This window comes from Uloborus diversus, chromosome 3 (assembly GCF_026930045.1).
Source record: "Uloborus diversus isolate 005 chromosome 3, Udiv.v.3.1, whole genome shotgun sequence".
In the NCBI taxonomy this organism is placed as follows: Eukaryota; Metazoa; Arthropoda; class Arachnida; order Araneae; family Uloboridae; genus Uloborus; species Uloborus diversus.
Window position 1 is genome coordinate 128,179,948 of NC_072733.1, and position 25,068 is coordinate 128,205,015.

The window sequence follows — 25,068 nt, forward strand, 5'->3', positions numbered from 1 at the left end:
CATCGTTATCAGACTTTAAAGAAAGGCGGAGCTTGCAAGTGGCTCGCGTTGGGAAAAAGGGGGGAAAAGCTTAAGTGATTTATGGTAGTAATTTAGGAAAAGAGCAAGAGAGCGCTATTTTTCAGATTTCTTACTTCAGCGACACCTGCATGAGAAAATTGAAACTAAATGTCCGGAGATTGAACAAGTTTTTTAAAACATCCACACTTTAAAATATAAAAATTGATGAAAATGAAATTTAAAAATTATCATTAAGACCCTCAAAGTCTTATGAATCATCGATAACTGTTTTTTCCCCAAATATTATTACGGGATTTGTAGTAGGACGCAAACTTGCTCACTTTTTAGTGCGTGTATGGTTGCTATTCTGAAACCGTCGCCAAGCGAGATTTTCATTTAAAATTAATTTAAATTATAAAAACGCAAAATTTTTCTACAATATTATCTCAATCGATTCTAGACTGAAAATCCCGTCGTATGCAACAAAGATCGGGAGGCTATTTGCTGTTGATTTTGATTACGGGAGTATATTGATTTTCCCTTGGCGCCAATCTCTTGGGACAACAGCCTTAATCGGGTAGCGGACATGCAAATACCCCGCGTTTACGAACAAAATCTCCTTTAACCGAATATTTCCACGTAGATGCAATGTTAAATATCCTCGCTTAATGCAACAATTTCCCCGGATAATCGAATAATATTAATCAGCTTTAGCAAATAATTTTGTGGGGAAAACTCTTGAATAAATTAGAAAGAAATTAAGCAAGAACAATGATTGTCGTTGAATTCGTGAAAAACAACATCCATATTCCATGAAAACGTTTTCAATGTTTTTAAAAGAACAGTGAAAGAAATTTAAAAATTTCTTTTGTCTTTGTCATTACAAAAAAAAAGCAGTCGATAATGAAATTATGTAACGCAAATAAATATACGCACTGTAGGCGATGATGAGGAATTGATAAATATTAAATGTAAGATACGGTAGACGAGAAGGGAAAAAAGGGAGTCGGAAAAGTGTTCTCAAAAAGATCTTGAGTACAAGCAATTTATGGAATTTTTCAAAAAATAACATACTAAAAAAAGGTGCCAAAACAAAGATTTCATAACTCAAGCTGTAGGTTACTTTTTATAATTTCCATACGTACTTGTAATGTATTGTACTAATTGTTGAACTATTTTGCTGTTAAATTTAGCTTATTTAAAAAACATATTAGCAATAACATTTATGCAGCGATCTATTTATTATTAGTATTATGTTTTAAGACAAATGTTGTCAAATTAAAAAGGTAAATAAAATTTTCTCGCATATTCAAATAACCCGCTTTATCGAATAATATTTCTTGGAATCGACGATATTCGATTAAGCGGGGCTAGTTCCAAAATAAATGCTTTAACTCTCTTACTAAAAGAATTTTTTTCTGAAAGATAAGTAAAGTAAGAAAAAATACATGTACATAACTAGAACAATTTCAATTTGACTTCAAAAATTTCAAATTAAGTATAATGTTAAGATTATGTTATGTTATGTTACGTTAATGATCTAAGGTACTTCAATTAGTGAAATTAGTTTAAAAATAAGACAGTAAGCAGGAAATGTTTTGTGACACTATACATATTAAAATATCTGTAGTACAGTATCATATTGCATGCATTTATTATGAATTCAAGTAGCCGAAGCTTCGGTCAGCACTTGGCCGATGCTTTGATGTTTGGCGCTTCGTTAAACTGCACTTCCGCGTTTTAATTATTAGCAGTAACAATAAAATAAAACAGTAATTAAAAGGCAGGGGCGGATACAGACAGTTTTTGGGAGGGGCCCCGAAAAGTAAAAAGTGCCCCTTTTATGGGAACGTTTTTTATTAAAAAAAGTGCTAGACCGGGATCCCTCGCCCTTTTTCGTTATTCATTACTAACAAGCTAATTTTCCGTTAGTAGCTTCATTTTGTCGAGATGCCCAACATTAGCCAGTACAAAAAATTTGTAAGTGGTAGCTAACAGGGATATTAAGGACATAGTTTGTTGATTTGGCGGTTATCAAATATTTATAACTAACTGGGTTTTTTTTTTTTATAATTCTCATAATAATTATCTAAATTAGCCGGAAAAAAATTGTCCTACAAAATGCACGATTTGATCAAAGATGTCCCACTTTTGCAACATGTACTATTTACGAAGACATGAAATATAATTACTAACCAGCTGAATTTTTTTTGGTCAGTTAGTTAATATTTATATAATTTAAAACACACATTGTCCTACAAATTGCGTGGTATGCTTTTCTGGTCCGACACTCCAAAGTTGTCAATACCACAGGACCATTTTTTTTAGTAACCGTAGGACACTAATATCACGTGATATATTAGTGTGTTTTGTGCCCAAATAAAACTATGTCCTACGAGAAAACAGGTATATATCCCTAGTCCTACAATAATTGTTATTTTCGTTTTCTTATGTGAAACATAACGTAAAGTGAAAATATATTTATTGAAATAAATCAACTTTATTATCTTATATAAACAATTTTTTTTTTTACTTTTACACAAAAAAAAATAAGAATAATAATTTTCATCTGACTCATCAGACAAATATTCGTCATCGTCGCTGCTAGTATCGCTCTCATCTTCATCAGTATCTTCTTCATTTAGATTGCATTAGAATGCAAATTCAGGGTCCTCCCCCCCCCCTTAGCGATAGGGCACCCCTTAAGTGTGACGGAGTACCCATCCAAAATAAAAGCCCTCAAAAAAGAAATACCCCTTGAAAAAACTGCCTTAAAATTTCCAATGACGCAATTTGCGCCATGAACCCCCCCCCCCCCCCCGTCTGTGTACTCCAGTTAATTAGAATGTTTTTCTGTGAGAGTTTATTATTTTAATATTATAGAGTGTGGTTTCTGCGAAGGTTTTTTTTTTTAAGTAATAGAAATTATTTTTATTTAAAAAGAGAGTTTTTTCGCCCCCCCCCCCCCCTCTTTCCCTCAAAACCCGACGCGCAAAGTGCTGGGACTTTTTACTCCCTTTTTGCTGGAAAGGTAAGAAGTAATTTGCAACAGGTTTCAACTTTTTTTTTTTTTTTTGGATGTTTGGGTTTGGCCATTTTTTGGCCTAATTTTACTGTACTATATGCATTATACTCCAATTTTTTTTAGAAAAATATGTAAAGCATAATGTACTTACTAAAATGATTGTTTAAAAAAAATAGCAATAATTTTATCATGAAAATACTCCAGTTTTTTTTTTTTTTTTTTTTTTTTACATAATTGCGTGAAAATTTCTACTTAATAAATTATTTTTCATATATTTTAAAAATAAAATGAAAAAATAATCAATCGATTTATCTTTCATAATATAAATATTTTGATTTCACTCTAAATTCTTCATAGCAAAAGGAATGATACCTGATTATGTCGTCATTCCAATTTTCCGGTAGTACGACATTACAATATTTGTGATTATGATGCTTTCGAGCTGATAGAAAATTTCGACAAGAAAGCAAAATATCTTGAGAAAATTTCTTGATTTCTTCGCGTTTCTCTCGAAAACGAGAGTTGTCGCACAATATATTGCATAAAAAAACACTCCATTATTTTGTAGCAATTCACAAAGTAATTGATATTATTTCAGAGCAATAAACACGTGGTCAACATAAAATAATTTAGCACGGTAAAGGGGGGACCTCGTTGATAAAATCTTGAATTTTGTAGGACAAATATTTTTTCGGCTAATATCAATAATTATTTTGAGAATTAAAAAAATAAAACCGAGTTAGTAATAAATTTTTTATTATCATCAAATCAACATATTATATACCTGCCACAATCGAGCATTTTTGCAAAGGAAACTGTTGGGCGTCTCATTGAAACGAAACTACTCACAAAGATTCAGCTTGATAGTAATTATTTTTATATTTGGGATTTGTACTTCAACTTTGGAGTGTCGGACCAGGAAAGCATACCACGCAATTTGTAGGACAATGTGTGTCTTAAATTATATAAATATTAACTAACTGACCAAAAAAAATTCAGCTGGTTAGTAATTATATTTCATGTCTTCGAAAATAGTACATGTTGCAAAAGTGGGACATCTTTGATCAAATCGTGCATTTTGTAGGACAATTTTTTTACCGGCTAATTTAGATAATTATTATGAGAATTATAAAAAAATCAGTTAGTTATAAATATTTGATAACCGCCAAATCAACAAACTATGTCCTTATTACCCCTGTTAGCTACCACTTACAAAATTTTTGTACTGGCTAATGTTGAGCGTCTCGACAAAATGAAAACACTACAAACGGAAAATTAGCTTGTTAGTAATGAATAACGAAAAAGGGCGCGGGATCCCGATCTATTCCCGCGAGGACCCTTTAAAATGTTTTTAAAAATCTCTTAGAGCCAATTAAACTACTTTTAAGTACATAAAATTGCTTACTAACTCATTTCGGATGTAGTGGTAAAATATTTTTAAAAACAATTTAAGCTGATTAACTGACTTAAAATGCTCAGTAATACATAGAATCATTGTCATAATGCTTAAAAAAGAGGTTATATATAAAAAAAGAGTTATCTTTATTATTTTAATTTACTAAAGAATTAATAAACAAATCGTGAAACTATCTACCCTTGACTTCGAAATTCGTTAGTCTCTGCCGACTGCAATATTACTCTCATAGCAAACCAACGTAATTTTATTGAAACTTGTTTCCTGCGAAGGTATGTGTGTTTTAAAAGAAATAATTTAAAATTGTGAATACTGTTATGAAGAAATCTCTTTATAAAAAAAAAAGTAAGGTCAAAGAAAATTTTGAAAGGATGTCTGTGGCGGTACAGTGTCAAGGAGACCCTATAGCACCTACACATCTACAGCCTTGAAATTTTGTACGAAATTACTTAGAGTCCCGCTCCGGTGGTTTGCTCCTACGGTTTTGTTTTTTAAAATTCTAATTAGTTTTTCTGTAATTAATTTTTTTAGCTCAAATTTTGCGTAAATCGCCTATTATTGCCTATTAAAAGGGTGAAAAAATTACTTGTATATATATATATATATATATATATATATATATATCGTTGTAAAGGGTAAAATGTTCCGCGTTCTACGCAATTTGTTTCAATGCTCTAACGTAATTACGGCGCTAGTTATTATTTTTAGCCCGTTTAGGCTAAGCTAAAATTTAGGCACTACATTCTTCATTAAATTTATCAGTAAAAAGTGAAGGAATTGTCGCACAGTTTTTTTTTTTTTTGGACACCATTGCAATTAGTGACTTTTTTACTCCAGATATAACTCGACCTATGGTCGAAAAACTTAGCTTCTAGCTCCAAATAAGAAAAAGTTACAAGCAGTTTTTATCAAGTTCGAAAAATCTCATTTCCATTCATATTATTGATGCTTTATTTGTCGTTGCCATCCCATAGTTACGTCTTTTCGATTCGTTTGTTTCTTCTTTTTTAATCCCAAATTTTAAAATTGTGATTTTAATGGAAAATCTTAGGCTCAACTCAATTCAAGCCCCGAGCTAAGGAGCAAAATATATTACTATAGATCATGATCATGAACGCGATTTTTCAAACGTATACAACTGCAGTTTTGCAATGCGCAGGAGCCTCCTAACTAGTGAAGTGACGGATCGTCAAAAAAGTAGATCCGCGGATCCGGATCATTAGTGTCAAGATCCACGGATACGGATCTCAATTTGTTTTACCCAATTCAACTATCCAAGTGCTTAATTTGTTACGGAAGGTATTCCCGTCACAATAATAACACCGCTTCTTCAAAAAATGTCATCAACGGCGAAAATATAATCAAGACTATGATTTACTCTTTAAAGAAATCTCCATTAAAATTGAGGGAGAGTTGGAAGGAACGGGTCAACACTGCATTAATGCCTAAATAGAATGTGAAGAATTATTTCTAGCTTCCTCGGTAAATGTAGGTTACAGGAGCAAGCGTGTAAAACTGCTGGACAGGCTAGAAATAATTTTTCGCATTTTATTTCAGCATAAATGCAGCAGCACTGACCCATTCCACCCAACTTACTCCGACCGACAGAATAACAGAGCCGAGAAAACCTTTACAAACAGTTAATAGAGAATTTAGTTTCACTTTTTTTGAGGAATGCTGAGAAAAACCAAAATGAAGAATAACAGAAACCCCAAATCAATAACAAAAACTAATGTTAAACTAAAAATTTAAAAAAAAAAAAAAAAAAACATTTCCTAGAGGGCCGACCCGATATTAAGATGGATTTTGCGAGTCAAAACACACATTGTTAACAAATATGAACTGACAGCGGATAGAAATTTTAAATCATTGAACTTTTTCTCCTTACCGACTACGAAATAGCTACCGATCACGCGTATAAAGGCTTTGAATTGCATTTAAAATTTCCTTAACAAGATTATAGCTTTTACTGTATATAACTTGGAAGTTTCAAACAAATATCAAATGCAGAAAAACTTAGTTCTTTCAATTTGAGGCAAATATTTTTAACGTACGGGTAAGTTTTTACTGCCATTAATTCTGAAAAACGTTAAGTCGGTTTTTATTAATATCTCCGGTTTTGCAACGGGTGGTACAAATTGGCTTCTAAAATGATACCTTATAATTTAAAAAGGGAATAAAACCTAATTTTAACGGAATTTAAGAGTCTTTTATTCAAATATTTAAGAATTTTTAGAATAGAAAAGATCCGTTTAAGATCCGTCAAAAAGTAGCGGATACGGATACAGATCTTTACTTTCCCTTGGATATCCACGGATACGGATATCCGGAACATCACTACTCCTAACCCTTATCTCTCTGCAATTTAGTACAAATTATTTTGAAACCCGGGGAAGGGATGCTTTTTGTTTCAAAGAGAGCTCATAATGCATTTTTAACCTGTTTCTTTATAACTGACGTTTTAAATCGTTGCGAATCAAATAAGATTGCGAAGCAACCTTCGGGGCTTGGTCAGGGTTAGCGAGCGGGGGGCAGAGCTCCCTAGTATATTGAAAAATAGTTAATGGTATTGTTAAATTATTCCCGGGAGGGGGAGGCTCGGAACCCTGTGCCCCCACCCTAAAGGTCCCTAAATGTTATAAAGTTAAAGTTCTGTCAAAAACATTTCATTACTTATGGGTCATTTTAAAAATTTTAAATAATGCAGGTTTTCGAGCATTCTGTGATTTAGTTTATAAGCACTTTTGCAAGCTTTTTTCTTTTTCACTAGCATTTGAAATTCGAACACAAAAACTTTTAGAGCAGATAATGGTACACAATCTTCTCTTTAAGCGAAATTCTTTTATTCAAACAAAAATAGGATAGGTAGCAAGTAAATATGTTTTAAATTTCAAACAGTTTCGTCTTAAATAGGTTAGATTGAATAAATGATACGTCCGTCATTTTGAAATCGTAGAAACTGAACACACGTGCTTTTTTTTCTCTCTCTCTTCTTTTCACACACCCCTGCTTAAGAGTGGGCAACCCTTTAAGACGCCAAGAATTCGCCAACTTCATTTTCAATAGTAGAAACTTTTAAAAGAGTGGGACTTAATGAGAAAAGAACAGGAAAAACAGCTTGGTATTTTCAAACTTCTTTTACCCCTCAAACCCCACAGGAGGTATGGCTGGAGCTCTTCGACTGCAATAAGCGCTATTGTTTGCTCCCCCTAGTCCCTCGGGTATACCAGAAGTGTGGAAGAATTTGGACGACACCTGGTAAAACTGCATTTAAAGCATCTCTAATCTGGAGACGAGTCCGCACAAAGAATAACCAGTGACTTTCACCAGAGAGACAGTTATGAGAGTTTTCAACATTTTTTTTAAAAAAAAATTCCAAAATAAATTTCGAAACATTTTTATGAATAAGTCGTATGAAATTTTTAAACTTTATGCAGCCACAAGATGTACCGTGTCAGAGCTTAGTTCGCATAGGAATTCTCAGAAGCTAAAAACTGTACTTATTTTATTAGGTGATTTTTTTACACGTTAAATAGAATTCAGATGGTTTATAGCTAAAGCTTGTTGTCAGAAGATCAGCACACCGCATTTATTTCGCTGTACAGGTTCGTATTTTCTTAGCTCCCTTTTAGCTGCGTTTCTATTTGACAAGGCTAGGGTAAGGTGGGGTCCCGTTGGTTCATGTTCTTCCGTTGACCCGATTAACTTCTCGGTGGACTTGACCTCTACGTAAAATGCCCTAGTGAAGTGTGAAGTATTGCATACGATGTAATTAAGACTTCGCTTGTTCCTCCTTGTTAAGAAAAGCAGGGAAATCGGAGTACGGTTGTGTGTGCGGGGGGGAGGGGTGAGATGCTAACACATTTTATTTTAGGTGTAATCTTTTATTAGAATGAATGTAACTAAACGGTCTGAAGTTGCATTTTCACGTCGCATCCGTTTCACCAAAGCATTTCTTACGGGGCATCAATTTTTGCGCAGGCGCTCAAATTTCTAAAGCATAGCATTGAAATATTTGTGACATAGGTTTAAGTTACATCCATAGATCAAATGAAAAACAAATAATGGAATTTTTATTCATAGTGTATTATACAAAAGAATCAGAGCTCAATTACCAACCAGACCAATTAGGCTGTTGGCCATGGGTCCCCAATTTTTAAGAGCCCCAAAAATACTAAAATTGCTGTAGTTTCTATTTAAGAAAATTATGGTACTCGCCTGAATTTATCTACAGTTTTTCATGTGTACAAGTGTGGGTTGCTTTGAATAAGTGACTTAACACCTGAACACCCCTGAAACTACCACCCCTGATTCTTTATTAATGCTTTTGTTTATAAGGTTTGACTGTAGAGGACCCCCAAAAAAGTTTGTTTATGGTCTACATTAGTCGGGCCCTGAAAATATTACATACAAAGATCCAATTCGTCACACATCACGCAAAGCGAATATATGCATTTGCAAGAACTTACAAGTAGACCGTAATTCGTTGAAGCCTTGTTACTAAACTTGCTAGATATTTACTCCATGTAGTGAGTTTTTCTGAATGTAACTAGACTGCAAACTGATTATAGCAGAGCAAATATGCTGGAGGCAGTCCTTGTTTCAGAAGCCTACACTTTGATTTAGAAATGCATAAAATGGAGTTAAAACTGCATAATTTGGGTAAAGCAGCTGAAATTATCTGAAAACTAGAGCTGCTAGAGAAAAACTAATTTCATATTTTGATTCAGAGCCCCAAAATTTATCTAAAATCAGTCCTCAAACTGTGGGCACCGAAAATACAACATTTTTTTTTTTGTGCTGTAAAGTAGATGCTGGGACACTTGGTGTTCCGGGTACAAAGGGGTAAAATTAAGCAAACAAAATATTAACTACTTTTAAATTTATTTCTTCGTTTAAACCATTTCTTTAAATTAAAAAAAAGAAGAATACACCCCTAAAACAACTCCCGTAGCAGACCAAAAAGGTTATTTTGTTTTTACAACCTCAATGATATAAATCAGCAAAAGTGGAAATAAATAATAATGTTTCTTCCCTCAATGATCAATAAAAGGGGAAATTTAGGGCGAATTCATTCTGATTAGTAGATGCATCAGTTCGCACAACGCTCAGGGGTCGAACGGCGCGATGACACTTCTTCCAGGCCCACTCAAAGAAAAATCGTGGTATCAGTTGCGGTTTTTCAACAGTAGCAAATGAGTACATTAGTTAAAAGAGAAGAACGATTGAACATCTGGAACTCTTCAAATCTTCAGATACAAAAGGCTTTAGAATCTCCAGAGGGGTCGTGTCTCCCTGACTGTCACGAGGAAATGGCAACCCTCCGCCAAGCCAGTTCACCGTTGGCGACGAATTTGTTCCTAAATGTCGGCTTTAGTCCCAAAACATGTTTTCGTTAGTATTTTTTTTTTCCTCTGCGGAGCTTACAAACTGGTCTCGAAGTGGAACTTCTTCTCCCTTTATCTATATTCTTTGGCAGCAGTTTGTGCAGGGGAAGGAGTTGAAACCTCCGATCAAAGACGTTTGATTTCTCCTATCTTCTCAGGAATGGCTGCCCAGTGACTTTTGCCTTCTGTAACAGCTCTCCTCTCCTCCCTGTGCCTGTTGCATAAATGCAATAAAGTTAAATGCAAAAAAAAAAAAAAAAAATAATAATTAAAAACAAATAATAGATTTTATCACTCGAGAAGTAACTTTGCCTTAACTGTTGGTAGTCATGGAAGCTAAAAAAATCTGAAACTTCACCATTCTTGGGTTTCATCGTCTTTTATACTTTTCTTCAGAAAATGCTGAATTTGAACCAGTTTTAGAGCTTTTTTTTTTTTAACCCAAGACAATTTTTTCGCTTTGTCCATATACTTACGCTACAATGCGCTACAAGTACCTCACATTTTCCCTAAGAAAAGACAAAAAAAAAAAACACATTTCTTTTTTAAAAAAAACCCAGCTTTAGTTGGGGTTTTTTTGGGGAGGGGGGTTATTTAAAAAAAAAACCCTGGGTCCATGGGCTTTTAAAAAAAACCCGGGTTTTTGGCAACCCTGCTTCAAAAACAATGAGTGAACCAAGCCAATTCTTTTAAATAAGGATACTACTTGGAACTAGGTACATTCTGGTATAAATATTTTGGTGACTGGCTTCATGGCTTTGAGGGTAAAGGTCAATTGAAAATGCAATTTTTTAAGCTTTTTTTGCCTTGTTTAGACCCGGATATCTGCTAGAGCTGTGAGTAACCCTCAGAAGTATATGATTAACTACTTACCATAGTATAGTCCTCTGAAAAAATAAAATAGCTTTCGTTTTTCTTGGCTTTATTAGTTAAACGGTCTCAAAGTAGATGATTTTTTACAAGTGGCCAAGTTTATAGGTCAATTACTTTGATCGCAACGGGTAAACAACTTTGGGACACAGCTGTAGTTATAGTCTGAGTGGTGTAGTTTAAGGTCCAGGTTTAGAAACATATGGCCACTAATCAACTTTTTTAATTCCGTGGCCTCAAAATTGATAATTTGAAACAATAATCAAAGTTTTAGGTCAATTTTTACTCTATAACGCCTGAGTCAATAACTTTGAGCAAGAGCTGTAATTATGCTCTACATGGTGTAGTTTTAGACTCATGTCAGAAAACCGTGAAATCTAATCTAATTAGTTAAACGGTCTCAAATGATTTCAGTATAAAACAGCGTTTTTCACGAGTTTATATGCGTGCTACTCAAAATCTTATGAGCTCAAACTCGCATAAATACTAGAACGAATCAACAGTCAAATGTACTTTAAGCTGCCAAAATTTCATGCTTCCAGTATAATAAAATATTCTGTAACCTTGACCACAACATGCAGTTCTTCTTACAAAGCTGATCCGCCGTTTTGGAGACATTAGATCCCCAGGATTCGGATCTCGGAATCTGAAAATTTGCATAGGTTAGTTTCAAAGACATCTCTACACCTCTATAAAATTTCATACCATTCGGGGATGATCGAGCAGGAACAACTTTAAGAATTTAGGTCAGTTGACGTGGAATCACTCTGATATAACATTGTGACAATTCACATGCTTCTTTGGTTATTTTTGACTTTATAATGATCATAAATCAATGCTATATTTTAGGAAGAGGATTGCAATTGGGTAAGAGATTGAGTTCATAATTACAGTAGAATTTGCAAATACACTACGTAGTAATAAACTTTAAATGAAAAAAAAATAAATAAAATGGATAAAAATTTTATAGAGGCATAGAGATGTCTTTGAAACTAACCTGATGCTTATTTTCAGCTTCCGAGATCCGAATCGAGAGGATCTAGGATCTCCAAAATACAGTGCTCCAAAATGGCAGATCAGATTTGTGAGAAGAATTGCCATGTTGTGGTCAAGGTTACAGAAAACTTTATTACACTGGAAGCATGAAATTTTGGGAGCTTAAAGTACATTTGGCTGTTGATTCGTTCTAGTATTTATGTGAGTTTGAGCATAAGATTTTGAGTAGCACGGAAGCACGCATATAAACTCGCGAAAAGACGCTCTTTTATACTGAAATCATCAATTTTTAATTAATAGGATTAGATCTCGTGGTTTTCTGACATGAGTCTAAAACTACACCAAGTAGAGCATAATTACAGCTTTTGCTCAAAGTTATTGACTCAGGCGTTATAGAGTAATTGACCTAAAACTTTGATTCTTGTTGTTTCAAATTATCAACTTTGAGACCGCGTAATTGAAAGAAGTTGATTAGTTGTCATGGGTTTCTAACCTGAACCTTAAACTACACCACTTGGACTATAACTACAGCTGTGTCCCAAAGTTGTTGACCCGTCGCGATCGAAGTTATTGACCTCTAAACTTGGCTGTTTTAAAAAAATCATAGACTTTAGACCGTTTAACTACTAAAGTCAAGCGAAACGAAAGCTATTTTATATTTTTCTTAGTACTATACTGTGGTGAGTAGTTAATCATATACTTATTTCCTAGGGTTACTCACGGCTTTAGCAGATATCCAGACCCAAACAAGGCAAAAAAAGTTTTAAAAATTGCATTTTCAATTAACCTTTGCCCTCAAAGCCATGAGTGAGTCACCAAAATATTTATACTAGAATGTACCTAGTATCAAGTAGTATCCTTATTTAAAAGAATTGGCTTGGTTCACTCATTGCTTTTGAAGCAAAGCAATTATATATTTAGCTCTTTTTTTTTCATAACCTTAAACTCTGACCCCTACTCAAGGACAAACAAATCAGTTTTTTAAAAAAGAAACTTCAATTTTTTCTTATAGTACTACTAACACATCCTGAAATTTTTACGAAAATTGAAGACTATCAAAAGTGTCCAGCTTAAAAAAAAAATAAATCTTAACATGTGGCTAGCAAAGGCGAATTCAGGATAGGGTCAAAGGGTCAACTAACCCCCCTGTAGCATGAATTTTATTATTGATATTATGAAACTTCAATTTTTAGATCTGAAAAATAGATGGAATTAATGTTAACCTCTTTTTTTTTTCTTGCTTTTTTCTATGAGTTAGAAATACCTTACAGAAAAATCCCTACAGAAATCTCAGGGTGTCATAATTCAAAGAATTGACTAGGTTATTTTACTGAGCTATTGCTATTTTCAGTGTTTTCTTTATTTTCAAAAGAACAATATGTTCTAAGATTACGACAATGTGTCCAGTTTGTTTGATTCAAGAAATATGACTTTTAAAGAAAATCTGAGGGAATATGATCCACGGTGACCATTAAAAAAAGTAGGGAGGGGGATTTGAAGGGGCTTTAATCTCATTTGAGGGGGGGGGGGGTGAGAGCTGCCCCGTAGCATATGAAGCAGTGCACCATTCCCCTTTGTGTGATGAACACTCCTGGTGTAACTTGCACTTTTTTATGTTGGAGATATAACGCAGGTCATTGAAACTTGACCCCCCTTACAAAAATTTCTGGATCCGCCCCTGGAGAATCCACTGCCCGCTTGGAGAATGAATTTTAGTTTATGTGGCTAGACTCGCTAGTCACCGCGCGCGAAATATGTTTGTATGCATTGCAAATTTTTGTATGTGATATAGGGTTGGTTGGGGTAAGTGGGGTCCCTTTTTAGAATAATTCGTTTTTGAAACCTTATACAAAAGTTTTGAAACTAAAAAATTTAAACTTATTGTCTTATTTTATATTGGACATTATTAATAAACGAAAGTTCATTATTTTCTAAAATAATGCTTTAAATATTCTTAACGATTATATTTTTTTAGAAAATCGTATGGGCGTCCCACTTACCCCATAAGTTGAAAAAGAAATTGAAAACACTGCGTGTGTAAAGTTGGCTCAGTAGAACCATTATCGCTTTATCCTCAGTAATTATTCCAACATTGCCTGCACTATGCCAATAAAAAGTGTCACTTTTTCTATTCGTTCTTGCAAATTCAACAGTATATTTTAATTTGTATCATCAACTTCCAACATTAGTCCTACTTAAATCTTAATAACTTTCTTTCATGTGTGTTTCACAAATACATAATCACCAGCTTTAGCAGTTTTTGTAGCTCAACTATCAATTCCTACTAAGTCATCATATTTGTCTTGTATTTCACCAATACAAATATTTAATCAGAGTTACTTTTGATTTTGAAATCCCCATTATTATAGGCTGACCCACTTACCCCGTATAGCAAAAATGTACGGGATAAGTGGGACCCCTCCTCTTAAACACTTATTAATAATATTTTATACAAAAATTATTGTTGTTGTATAAACTTTTATGTTAAACTTTACGTGAAAAACTATCATAAAACAAAAACTAACCTGGAAACACTTCTTTGAAAAATGTTGCTATGATCTAGAAAAAAAATCCACGAATCCCAAATATGTGCAAAACCGATCACTGTAATGAAACTTAACATGGTCTGTGCAAAAAAGTTCGAAAACTTCATCCATATTTCAGTTTCAGGGGGGTGACCCAGTGACCCACTTTCCCCAGCCAACCCTACATTATCAATATAATCCATATGTTAGCTACTTCAACTGTGAATCAAGTATAAATTATCATTCTATCCAAATATTTTTAAGTTATCAAGTTAAAATAATAATTTTTATATTTACAGAATGTATAAAACATAACTTTGTTTTCGATAACAAGTATGGGCGTAGCCAGGATTCCCGTTAGGGAGGGGCAAGCATAATCGCGACAAGATAGTAGTTTTTACTTGCTCTGCCCCCCCCCCCCCCCCCCCAGTACGGATCTCGGAAATTGCTTCGATTCTAGTTTTCCTCTCCTCCTTTAAAAAAAAAAAAAAAACATTTTATGCTGTTTCTGGTCAAATAAGGGCAGAAAAAGCGGTTATGTGGCTCTCCTCCGGAAATCTTTTGAAATTGAAGTGCTAAAATTCCAATCTTAAAATTTCTCTCGTGACTTTTGGAAAGAGCGCTGAAATCGTGAGGTTCTTTTATGGGGGGGGGGGGCATTTGCCCCTCCCTGCCCCCCTCTAGCTATGCCCATGAATAAAAGTCCTCCAACCTCCAATAAGCCCAATGCGTGTTGGTTGGTTCATTGTGCTACAATTTGTTTCTCGACTCGATTGTTCTAAAGTTGAATTACTTTTTTCCACTTAAGAAATTCACTAAGTATTCCTTCTTACACATTTCTTAGGAGGAAAGAAAAAAAAATCTGCATTTTGGATTAAGGATGCATTGGATAGCCGGTATCTATTCGGTCTATCTATCCGGCTGATTCTTAATTATCCGGTATCCCAACTCCTTGTCTGGGGTCAAAATTAATTTTGTACCAATTCTCATGGTTCTAGATGTTGTGGGGTCTACATTATTCAAGTATAAGTTTATTAATTTGTTTTTAAAAAAGTGAACATGGTCTGTTTTACTATTTTTTTAGCTTGTATCTTATAAAAATTTTACATGTGTATTATTCTTTAAAAAGTTAATTTTCAAGCGAAATTTTGTTTCATATCCTAAAAAAATGGAAAATTTATTAGTTTATAAAAAAAAAAGTTGATTTTTCTACGTCATGTAAATTTAATAACAATTAAAACTCATAATAAAATAAGTATCAGCTATAAAACTATTAAATAATAAATTATAAAACTAATTTTAAAAGAAATAATTTAACTAAGCTCAGGTGCTTTTGTGAAAATCAGCTTACCATGGATCTAATATTAGTGAAATCTTTTTTACAAGAATTGCACGCATGAAAACTTAAATCCAAAATTTAAGCTTACAATTTATAAGTTTAAACTAAGAGCAGGACCGTCGTTTGACATTTTTTCGGGGGGGGGGGGGGGGGCAAAGTGTGAACTGTACGCACTCATATACATTTTAGCAGAAAACAAAAAAAAAATCACGCCCACTTCAGGCACGTTGCTAGAACTTGGTTAAAGGGGGGGGTCCAAGGTTGCACGAACTTCAAAAGAGGAGGCATGCTAAAGCAGAATTAGTGGCTGATAATTACACAAGATAAGATAAATCCAATTAAAACTGATCATTAAAATATCATAATTAACTAAAATTAATTAAATAATTGAAATTAATAGAGTCATTAGTTAAAATTAGCTAACAAAAATTATGTTAAGTGGTAAATTAATTATTGTCAGTTTGTAAATTAATATTAAACTGAAAATTATCACATACAAAGTTTCACAAATATGGGTGAACCTCTGTCCTCCGGAAAATAAGTGATGTATTTTCTATTAATAAAAAGGGCACAATAAAAAAAAAAAAACGGAAAATGAAAACTATTCTAGAAATTACTTGGAAAGTGCAAGCGATAATTTAATAAAATATTAAAGCTTTGTAATATATTTCAACAAATGTACATTTGAGCCGCACAGAAGCCATTGCGGTTAAGTCCAAAACTCAAAAATTGAGAAAATTAATGTTTTTTGATACATTAGTTTTTAAAATTCTTGGTTTATTAATTTAATTAAAAAAGTGTATACAGACTTTTTTAGAGGTGTAAACTCTGCAAAAAACAAGATATGTACAGGATGTGTAAATAAAAACGTAAATATTTATTGAAATATTGACAGCATCTTAAAAAGTTTAGGACTTATACCTTTTGGCAGCTGAAAAAGATATGAAATTTATGTAAAAAAATAAAATAACATTTATTGTCATAAGTTTTATGTTTATTCATCATAACAAACATCATCTTCTTCCGAGTTATTTAAATGTAAATCTTGATCTCTACGTGTTGTCCTTAAGTCGTGTTTAATTGGAGGTATATACTTTAATAAACATATGATGTCTTTTTTTTTGTTTCTCTTATAATTGTTCTGCCATTAGGATATAATATAGGTTGAATTATATTTTTTAAATTTACTGGCCTTCATTTTTTTTGCTTTTTTTATATCAATTGCATGAAAGAAATCATCCTCGTCAAAATTATGTTTGAGCTTAATGCTACTTGGGTATGACCTTTCTAATTCAGCCAGGATTCCTGCTGCGTTTTCTACCAACTTTTCCGTTATTTTGATTATTTTCTATATCGTCGTTATCTGACTATGTATCAGAATCAATATGGTTAACGTTCCTTGAATTAGAGTGAAATATCGTATCACTTTCACTGTGTTCTATTTCCATTGACATTTTTAGTTTTTATTCCCTTACAATAAATGTTTTTTATTATCTTAAAAAGTCAGAGTTTTTACAGTTATTAAAGAAAATTTATTTAATGTTTTTGATAACACAATAATTTTCGCAAACACTTCAACGTAATATTTTTGTGACGCACATGCATAAAACTCAAACAATTATAATTAGACGCTAACGGTTACAGTTACTATGAATTTCTTGTTTTTCAGTGTTGCCAACAAATATCGAAAGAAAAAGAATAATTTAATTTTCATTTCAATGTTTATTTAAAAAATTATTGATGAAAGGTGGACTTATTCATAATAGCTTCTGAAATTATTATACAATATATTCAGAAGCTATTAAAAAAAGGGCTGTCCAACCTAGAAAAAGTAACCAACAAGTAAATCCTTCAATAAATAAGAAGATTATTATTTATTTCATCAAAATTTCCGAAAATCAGAAAATATCAAAAAATGGACTTAACCGCATTGGCTTCTGAGCGGCTCATTTGTACTTATGCCATTTTATTTGAAAACTAGAAAGTCACCCGTCAAGGCATGACGGGTGAAAATTGCTTCAACTCTTCTTCATTTGAACGAAGCAATTGCCTGTTTGGTGATATTTTGATAGTTGAAATTTTAACTCTTAACACCAGTGGATTAACCCTAAACTCCAGTAGATAGCGTTCATTGTTTTCCTTTCTTCATTCCTCTGACATGATACAGTCTTCAGTAAAACTGTTAAGTTATCGGATCGAGTTCAGCTTTGTCACAATAAAGCCTTTCCCTGCATGTTAAACATTACCAAAACATATTATCAAATTACATATTATGCCGTGGTGTGAATTCATTGTTGAAACACGCGGGTTACTCGATCATCGGCATTATTTATATGAGGATAAATAAATCTATATCTATGGAGTCGAATGTATAATTATATGAATGTTACATAACGTAACCCTGTCCGATTTGAACAACATTTTAGGTAAAATCCCGCAACTCTCTCAACGAAAATATTAACAAGGTTTCATTTAAAAAGCTTGAATTCGTTTTCATTTATTTACATTTATATTATTCTTTGATAACACGAAATAGAATGATATTTCCAATGTTATCCGTTTTCTAATTATAATTCCTAATCATCAATTAAAAGCTTGAACAAACTATTAACTCTTTGAGGGACGGAGGCTTCCTTTGTTGCAACCATTTTTATATATATATATATTTTCTCTTCAGACAACTGAGGCAGTGATTTCAGTTAGCTGAAAAAAAAAGAGAAGCAAGAAATAAATGGTGTTCTCAAGTGAAATCGCTATTCCTCAAAGCGTGAAAGCTGTTCGAAAAAATTTTAAATATCGGAAGAGGCGTATTGCCGTTTTTTATCATTATTTTTTCTTTCTAATGGGCTGTGTTAGAGGCTTTAACCTTTTGCGAAACAAGTGCGAACCAAAGATATGGCATCCAGTCATTCATATGCCACCATTAAGGCGCGGATGTGAATGTCACCGGAAAATTTAATGCCCAGTTTCCGCCAGATGGAGACACCTGAGCTCTCTTCGATGCGAAACTGCAAAAGGAAATTAATTTTGTCAAGAGCATTCACAGTCAAACGACCTAAGGGACCTTTTACATGCCGATTAATGGAATGTATACCTAATGAATTAAATTAAGCATCTGTGTAATTTTATTTTAACAACATGTTGTTCATTTTAACAATACATATCATATTTTACGACGCAGGTAATGATTTTTTTTCTTTAATACGATGTTAGCAAAACACTCTATTGCAAGAAATAGTAAATATCTTTAGCTTGAAGAAAATAAGTGTTTGAAAAAAAAAAAAAAAACAATATATAAAAGAAAAGCTCAAAAACATTTACCTCGTATTCACCGTTTTTGTTTCTTTGCTTGTAACGCAGTAAATAGCGGTAATTTTCACCTAGTAATTTATAGTTAAATGCACATGCCTGTTTTTTGTTACGTTTAATGCTACCTTCACAATTTACTAAAGATGGATGCATAGATGCTAATTAAATAACTCTTTAGTACAAAGCCAGTGAATAACAATCAGAAAATGTATTCCAATGATGCAAACACAAATATGTTTTATGGAACAACATCGAATAAGATTTTTTGTCGTCAATTAAAAAGTAACTTTTTCTTTTGGAATCATAGAATCACAATTCAGTAAGATTTAAAAGTAATAATTTCTAATTAATTACTTATTACATGCGTTAATACGGCCGAATTTGTAATTTCATAAACTGATCACAGTAAAATATTCAAGTTTTTTCAATTTCATTTTTCTATAAAATTTTGATACCGCAAAAAGGTTGTTACATCAATTTCAAGTTTTATTTATTCATTTGTTTTATTTATTTTACCTTCAAACGGGAATTCTTTTTGGGCATTTAATATGTTTCATGATCATGCTTCAATATTTGGGGGAAAACAGAAAAAAAAAAAAACAACGTAATTTGTTACTCAGAAAGGAGAGAAATGTTAAAAGTAATCTAAAAGTTCAAATAAAATTTTTATCAAAATATAAAATGAATCTGAAATGAACCATGCCAAAAATATAGAGAGTTAAAATCAAAAAAAAAAAAATCAATTATTTTTTCGCATCCTCAAACACACGAAATGTGTAGAATTTCTTTTTTCGCTGCTGACTTAGAATCTAAAATTAGTTTTTAAATGGAAAAACACATTAACACGTAAATTGCTCGTATTATCAAGAAAACTTGAAAAGGGAGCACTGCGACTTATCTAGTTTGGGTAAACTTGATTTTCTTTTGCATACAATTTTGTTCAAGATATGTTTCCTATAAGTATGACGTAGATAAAAACTGCGCGTTAAAACAGAAAAGAATCGGAATTCAATTACTGATTCACCAGGAACGCACCTCACTCTGGCTGTCTTTCGTACAACATGCGGCTACGAAATCCACGAAGATCCAAAAAGAAAAGAGAAAGAAATAAAGAAAACCACGCCAATGAGACTGTGGGATACAGCGGAAGTGTAAATAAATGCTTGTTTTTACTTTGCCAATGGCAATTTGATGGACCAAGGAGAGGGGCTGAATTTCAAGGTCACACGACCCAGCTGGTTTGAAAGTCGAAAGGGACCGTTTCGGACACAGGAAAAAGCAGACGAAAAACGGGAACCTGCAGTTGTTGCACGAGGTTCTCGTGTTCTGAATTGACTCAAGCGCTGAAAAAATTGCCGATTAATGGGAATATTTAACGGGAGAGAATGCTGCGTTTTATATAAACATTATCTTTCGGAAAAATTTTGTTGGTGCGAGATGCAACAACTGAGAAAAAAGGACAGGGGTCCTTCGGGAAAGGGGCCCTTGGCTACGTCCTTGCCCACTTATGTATGAAATTATTCATTTTTTCAAAGCCAGATGGGGAAGGGGACTGGCCCTCCATGACCTCCTAAATGACTGGCTTGATTATGAGTTTATGCAGAAATATTTTTAGCTTTAAATTTCTTTCCTTCGAAAAACTTAATACGAATAAAAAAAAAAAACATTTTAGTGTTTCATTCTATATGCAGGATTCCTCCAGTACACTATACTGCCGTGTGCAGGTAAACGGCAGTATCTGTAGAAATGAGTTTTCGAGATATTTGAAGAAACGGCGTTTTGGATTTAATACTAACAATTGGGAAATTTTGGAATTAAACGTCTTTTTCGCGCTTTTTTTTCAGCAGAAACCAAATAAGCAAGCTTGTACAATAAAGATAGCGTACAATAGCTAACAAAAATGCAAAAAAATGAAAAATTTGCAGTTACTGCCCTTTACCTGCACACGGCAGTATACATTAAAATATAAGATTTTAAAAATTATTTTTAATTGTATTTAATATATTTTGAAAGATATGATGTGAGGAACAAGTTTAATTTACTGTTTTGAAGTAGAATTATGTTATCATAACATCTCACGTTGAAAATTTCAATTTAAAAAGATTTTTAGATACTGAAATTATTAAGGTAGATTGAGGAAGAAATAATGCATGGGTTATTAACAGTTTTAAAACAAAATTTTAAAAAATTCTTTAAAAATGTTAATAAAAAAAAAAACTCAAGACAGGCAGAGTTGGAGCGGGGGGGGGGGGGGATTTCCCAAAACTTAAACAAATTTACTATTTTAAATCAAAATTTGGGGCAGTAGTTGCGAGCAAAGGTTTGAATATTGACGTAAAAGAAAATAGGGTGGAAAAACTGAGATAATTTTGTTTGAGAACTCAATTTTAGGGAGGAAGTAATGTTTTAGAAGCATATTTTAAGAAATTCAACTACTTTTCAATCATGAGATAGTCAACGAACGCATTACACGAAGAAAGAATTGTGAAGAAAACATATGGTTTCTACTTCCATACTACCAACATGACGAGTTTTCCGCATTGTGATAGTTGAACGTCACTAATTAAAGATTCGAAAATTGAAACGCATTATTATGTTCATGCCAAAATCTTCTATTATGTAAAAATAGTTTGAAAAATTAAGTAACTTTTCTTTTTAATTTACACTACCGACATGATCCTTCATTTGGTGGAGACAGAAAAGTTAAGATTAAAAAATCTTATATGTAATTCTATGCAAGTGAAGTGAAAAATTTCGATCGGAACTTACACATCACATAAAAGGCTTCATCCCACGCAATCCATTGGCGCTAAATAAATGTTTTGACTAGAAATAAGCATCCCGGAAATTTGCACTCCATACATGATGTAAAAACTTGGGACGAGTATAAATTGCATTTTTTTTTATCGATGTAAATTCCTTTTTTCTAAAACACAAAAGTAAATTCTCTTATAGATGAACATAAAACACGTTAGTTCCTTCATTATTTATTTCTGCTGCAATGTTTTAAAATACCCAGTTCGTTTTTTTTTTCTTTTCTTTTTTTTTTTTTTTAAGTATGGGATTCGAACGTGGGACAATGATTTTGAAGTAACAAAAGAGTTCCAATGTCATAGATAAAAGTAAAACCGAGTGTGTGGGGGGGGGAGGATTGAGGGTAAAACACCCCCAGAGGAATTTTTTTTAACATTATTGTTAATCCTAGCACAGTTTTTTTTTACACATGCAACTACTGTTTTGATATTTAAAAAAAAAAAAAAAAACTTCCAGAAGGTAATTCTAGCTAGTGGCACAATCTTTTATTTAGTACATTCTGATTTATTTTTTTTATTTATTTTTTTTTTTAATGTTTTTGGCTCAATTTTAGTTTCAAAAATGTTTTGCATTGGGAGTTTTATTGTTTTATGATGTACCCATCAGCTGAAATTTTAAATTTTATAAGCTATTGTATATACTTTTATTTATTTTTTCAATGTTATTTTCTTTTTGTAATGCTTATTTTATTTATTGATTTTTTAAAAGGAATAATTGATTTTTTTTTACTTTTCTAGTTTACCAAATTTCTTAGCTAGAAAACACTTTGACCTAATTAATCTAAATGGAGAGTTTTCACTGTTGTTACATTTTTGCACTTCACTATATTTAAAACAGACTATTATTTTTCCCTTTTCTATTTCCAGATCCTAAATTCAATTCACAAACTTGCAAAAATCCCTATGACATATGAATTGCTGCAGGTAAAACTTTTTTCTTTGTAATTATTTTTCGGATGTGCTTTTCAATTATTAATAATTTCAATAAATTTTTCATCTTATAACAAAATGTCTTATATGGAAATTACCTTTTTTAAAAATGTTTTTATCAAAAATGTTAAATTTATTTGAAATAACTTTGAGTTCATTGCTATCTGAAATGCACTTCAACTATCTGAATTAGTACTCCATCACAATGGATTTGAGAACATAATTTTTTGAGACAACATGATGGAGTAACATTTTTTATAAAACATAGTGTGTTAAAACGCCTTTGTTCCAGTATAATTGTATTCTATGTTTTGTCTAATTCCTTTTAAGGATATTAGCGAAGCGGTAATGCTTCGTTTCTTACTTCTTGCTTCATAAGTCCACACTAAAACTGTTATAACCAATTGGACAATTTCAAAATGTTTTCTAATAGAGAAGGCGGGAAAGGTACATTGAATAAGTTTAGAAGGTAAGATCTGGTATGTGGGAAATGGTCAATGGGGTTAAAGTGGTCATACATCAAATAAATGGTTGTAGCTTAAAAGTAAATTTTTGTATGAAAGTAAAACCTGGATCGACTCCTGTTAAGGTTACTAATATTTTCAGGTTCATATTAAGAGTAAGAGCTCATACTTACATGTACAGTAAACTCCTGATTATCCGCTAGCGAGTTATCTGCGACTTTTCACTCGCTCAAAAAAAAAAAAAAATCTGTTGATGACTAACTGAATGCAGGCAAATGCGCGCTTTAAAACTTAACAAGTGCCAAAAAATATATTTCTAGACATTCCCATATCTCTCTTACCCTTCGCTTCCAATGACATCAAACCTTCCATCGTCACAGAAACCTGATTTTTAGATCAACACTATTTAATGATTTTAAATTATACTATTTACTAGATCTGCACAACTTACGCGCGTAATTGAGTGACCGGACCAGTCTTGTTCAAAAAATTTCATCTCCCCTCCCGTGTGCATTTTTGGTGCAACATAGCTTGATCTGTTTCAGTTAATCCCTTTGCACCATTTGCTCGCGAATGTGTGTAATCTATTTGCAATTATAAACGATCCTTTTTTAACTTTTACATACATTTTTTCTCCTTTTAGCTACAGTTCAAATGTACGCGAGTGTAATTGATCTTTCTAAAGCTATTAGATACATAAGAATCATTTTTTTTTTTTTTTTTGCGGATTATCTGCGAATTCGGTTATCCGCGCTACCGTACCATCCTATTCCGCGGATAATCAAGAGTTTACTGTATGTCAATTATTCTATAAATAAGATTTTTAGTTTGTACTTAGATCCTATTTGTTTATTTTCGTTTGATTTATGTTTTCCAATTCAGGAAACTGGCATTGGCAAAGCAATTCGTAATTACTCCAAGGACTCTGGAAAAATTGGTGAAAAGGCAAGAGTTGTATATCATAAGTGGAAAAATGTTGTGGCAGAATCCGTACCAACCTCTACAAAAGTGCCAACTGCCAAATCAGACAGTAAAAAAGTTCATTCTAGCAAAGACAAAACAAAAATACATAATAAAGCACCACTTTCAGAAATAGACTCGCTTAGTAATAACTCTAAAAAAACTTCCACTAATTGTGTTTCAATAGACGTTAATGACTTAAACCAAAAATATACTTTAAACGATACGAGCGACGAATCATTATATACATATGAAAAACCTGAAGGTGCTTGTGAATATGTTGATTATGATCCTCACTGTAATATCAATTTGGGTTACAGTCCAGATCACCCTGAACTTTATCCTGAAAGTCATAATAACTCTTCAAAGAAAGAATGCGTGGAAAAATCGAAACATACTCTTTATAGTCAGAAATCCATTTCTCACCATTCATCAAAAAAACATAAATCAGAAACTGTTTCTGAGAAATCAAATGGCCATATTTCCAAATCCAAAAAAGCAAGAACTGACGAAATGCAGTTAACTACTTCTGAATCCAATCCATATAAAAATGGCCTGGATTCCAAAACTCTCAAAGCCAAAAAGGATGTGAAAAAAGAAAAAGACAAAAAACAATCTCCTGATCCAGTGGAATTAAAAAGGACTAAACATGAAACTAAAGAAAAGTCCAACTCTGAAAAAATTAAGAGTTCAGCTGATTCAAAACAAAAAAAATCTGAATCTAAACATGTTAGTCCGAACAATTCAACAAACAAACTTCACAAAAAAGCTGAAAAGAGCAAATCAAAGTCGAAATTAAACCTCAAAGTGAAAGAGGAATTTACATCATCTGAAGTCAGCTTTGAAGATTGTTTAGGCTTTAATGACATGATTTCTGTTAGAAAGAAAAAGATTTGTTCTAAATCTACGAAAAAGGAGAAAAAGACAGAATCTGATGCTGTACCAACTAAAATAAATCGCAACAGATCTCTAGAAGTAAAGAAGAATCCATTGGTGATAGAGAAAGCTCCTGTGGAAAATTCTTACAGAGTAAGCT

General features: G+C 32.7%; 1 protein-coding gene across 2 annotated transcripts in view; it reads left to right on the forward strand.

Annotated features, from left to right (window-relative positions):
• LOC129218456 (transcription elongation factor B polypeptide 3-like) overlaps positions 1-25,068 on the forward strand; it is a 192,101-nt gene that overhangs the window by 90,753 nt on the left and 76,280 nt on the right. For both annotated transcript variants that reach the window (XM_054852731.1, XM_054852732.1), the window contains exons 2-3: positions 22,546-22,602; positions 23,955-25,061. In XM_054852731.1, the coding sequence (XP_054708706.1) occupies positions 22,546-22,602; positions 23,955-25,061 (1,164 nt within the window). The remainder of the gene's footprint in view (positions 1-22,545; positions 22,603-23,954; positions 25,062-25,068) is intronic.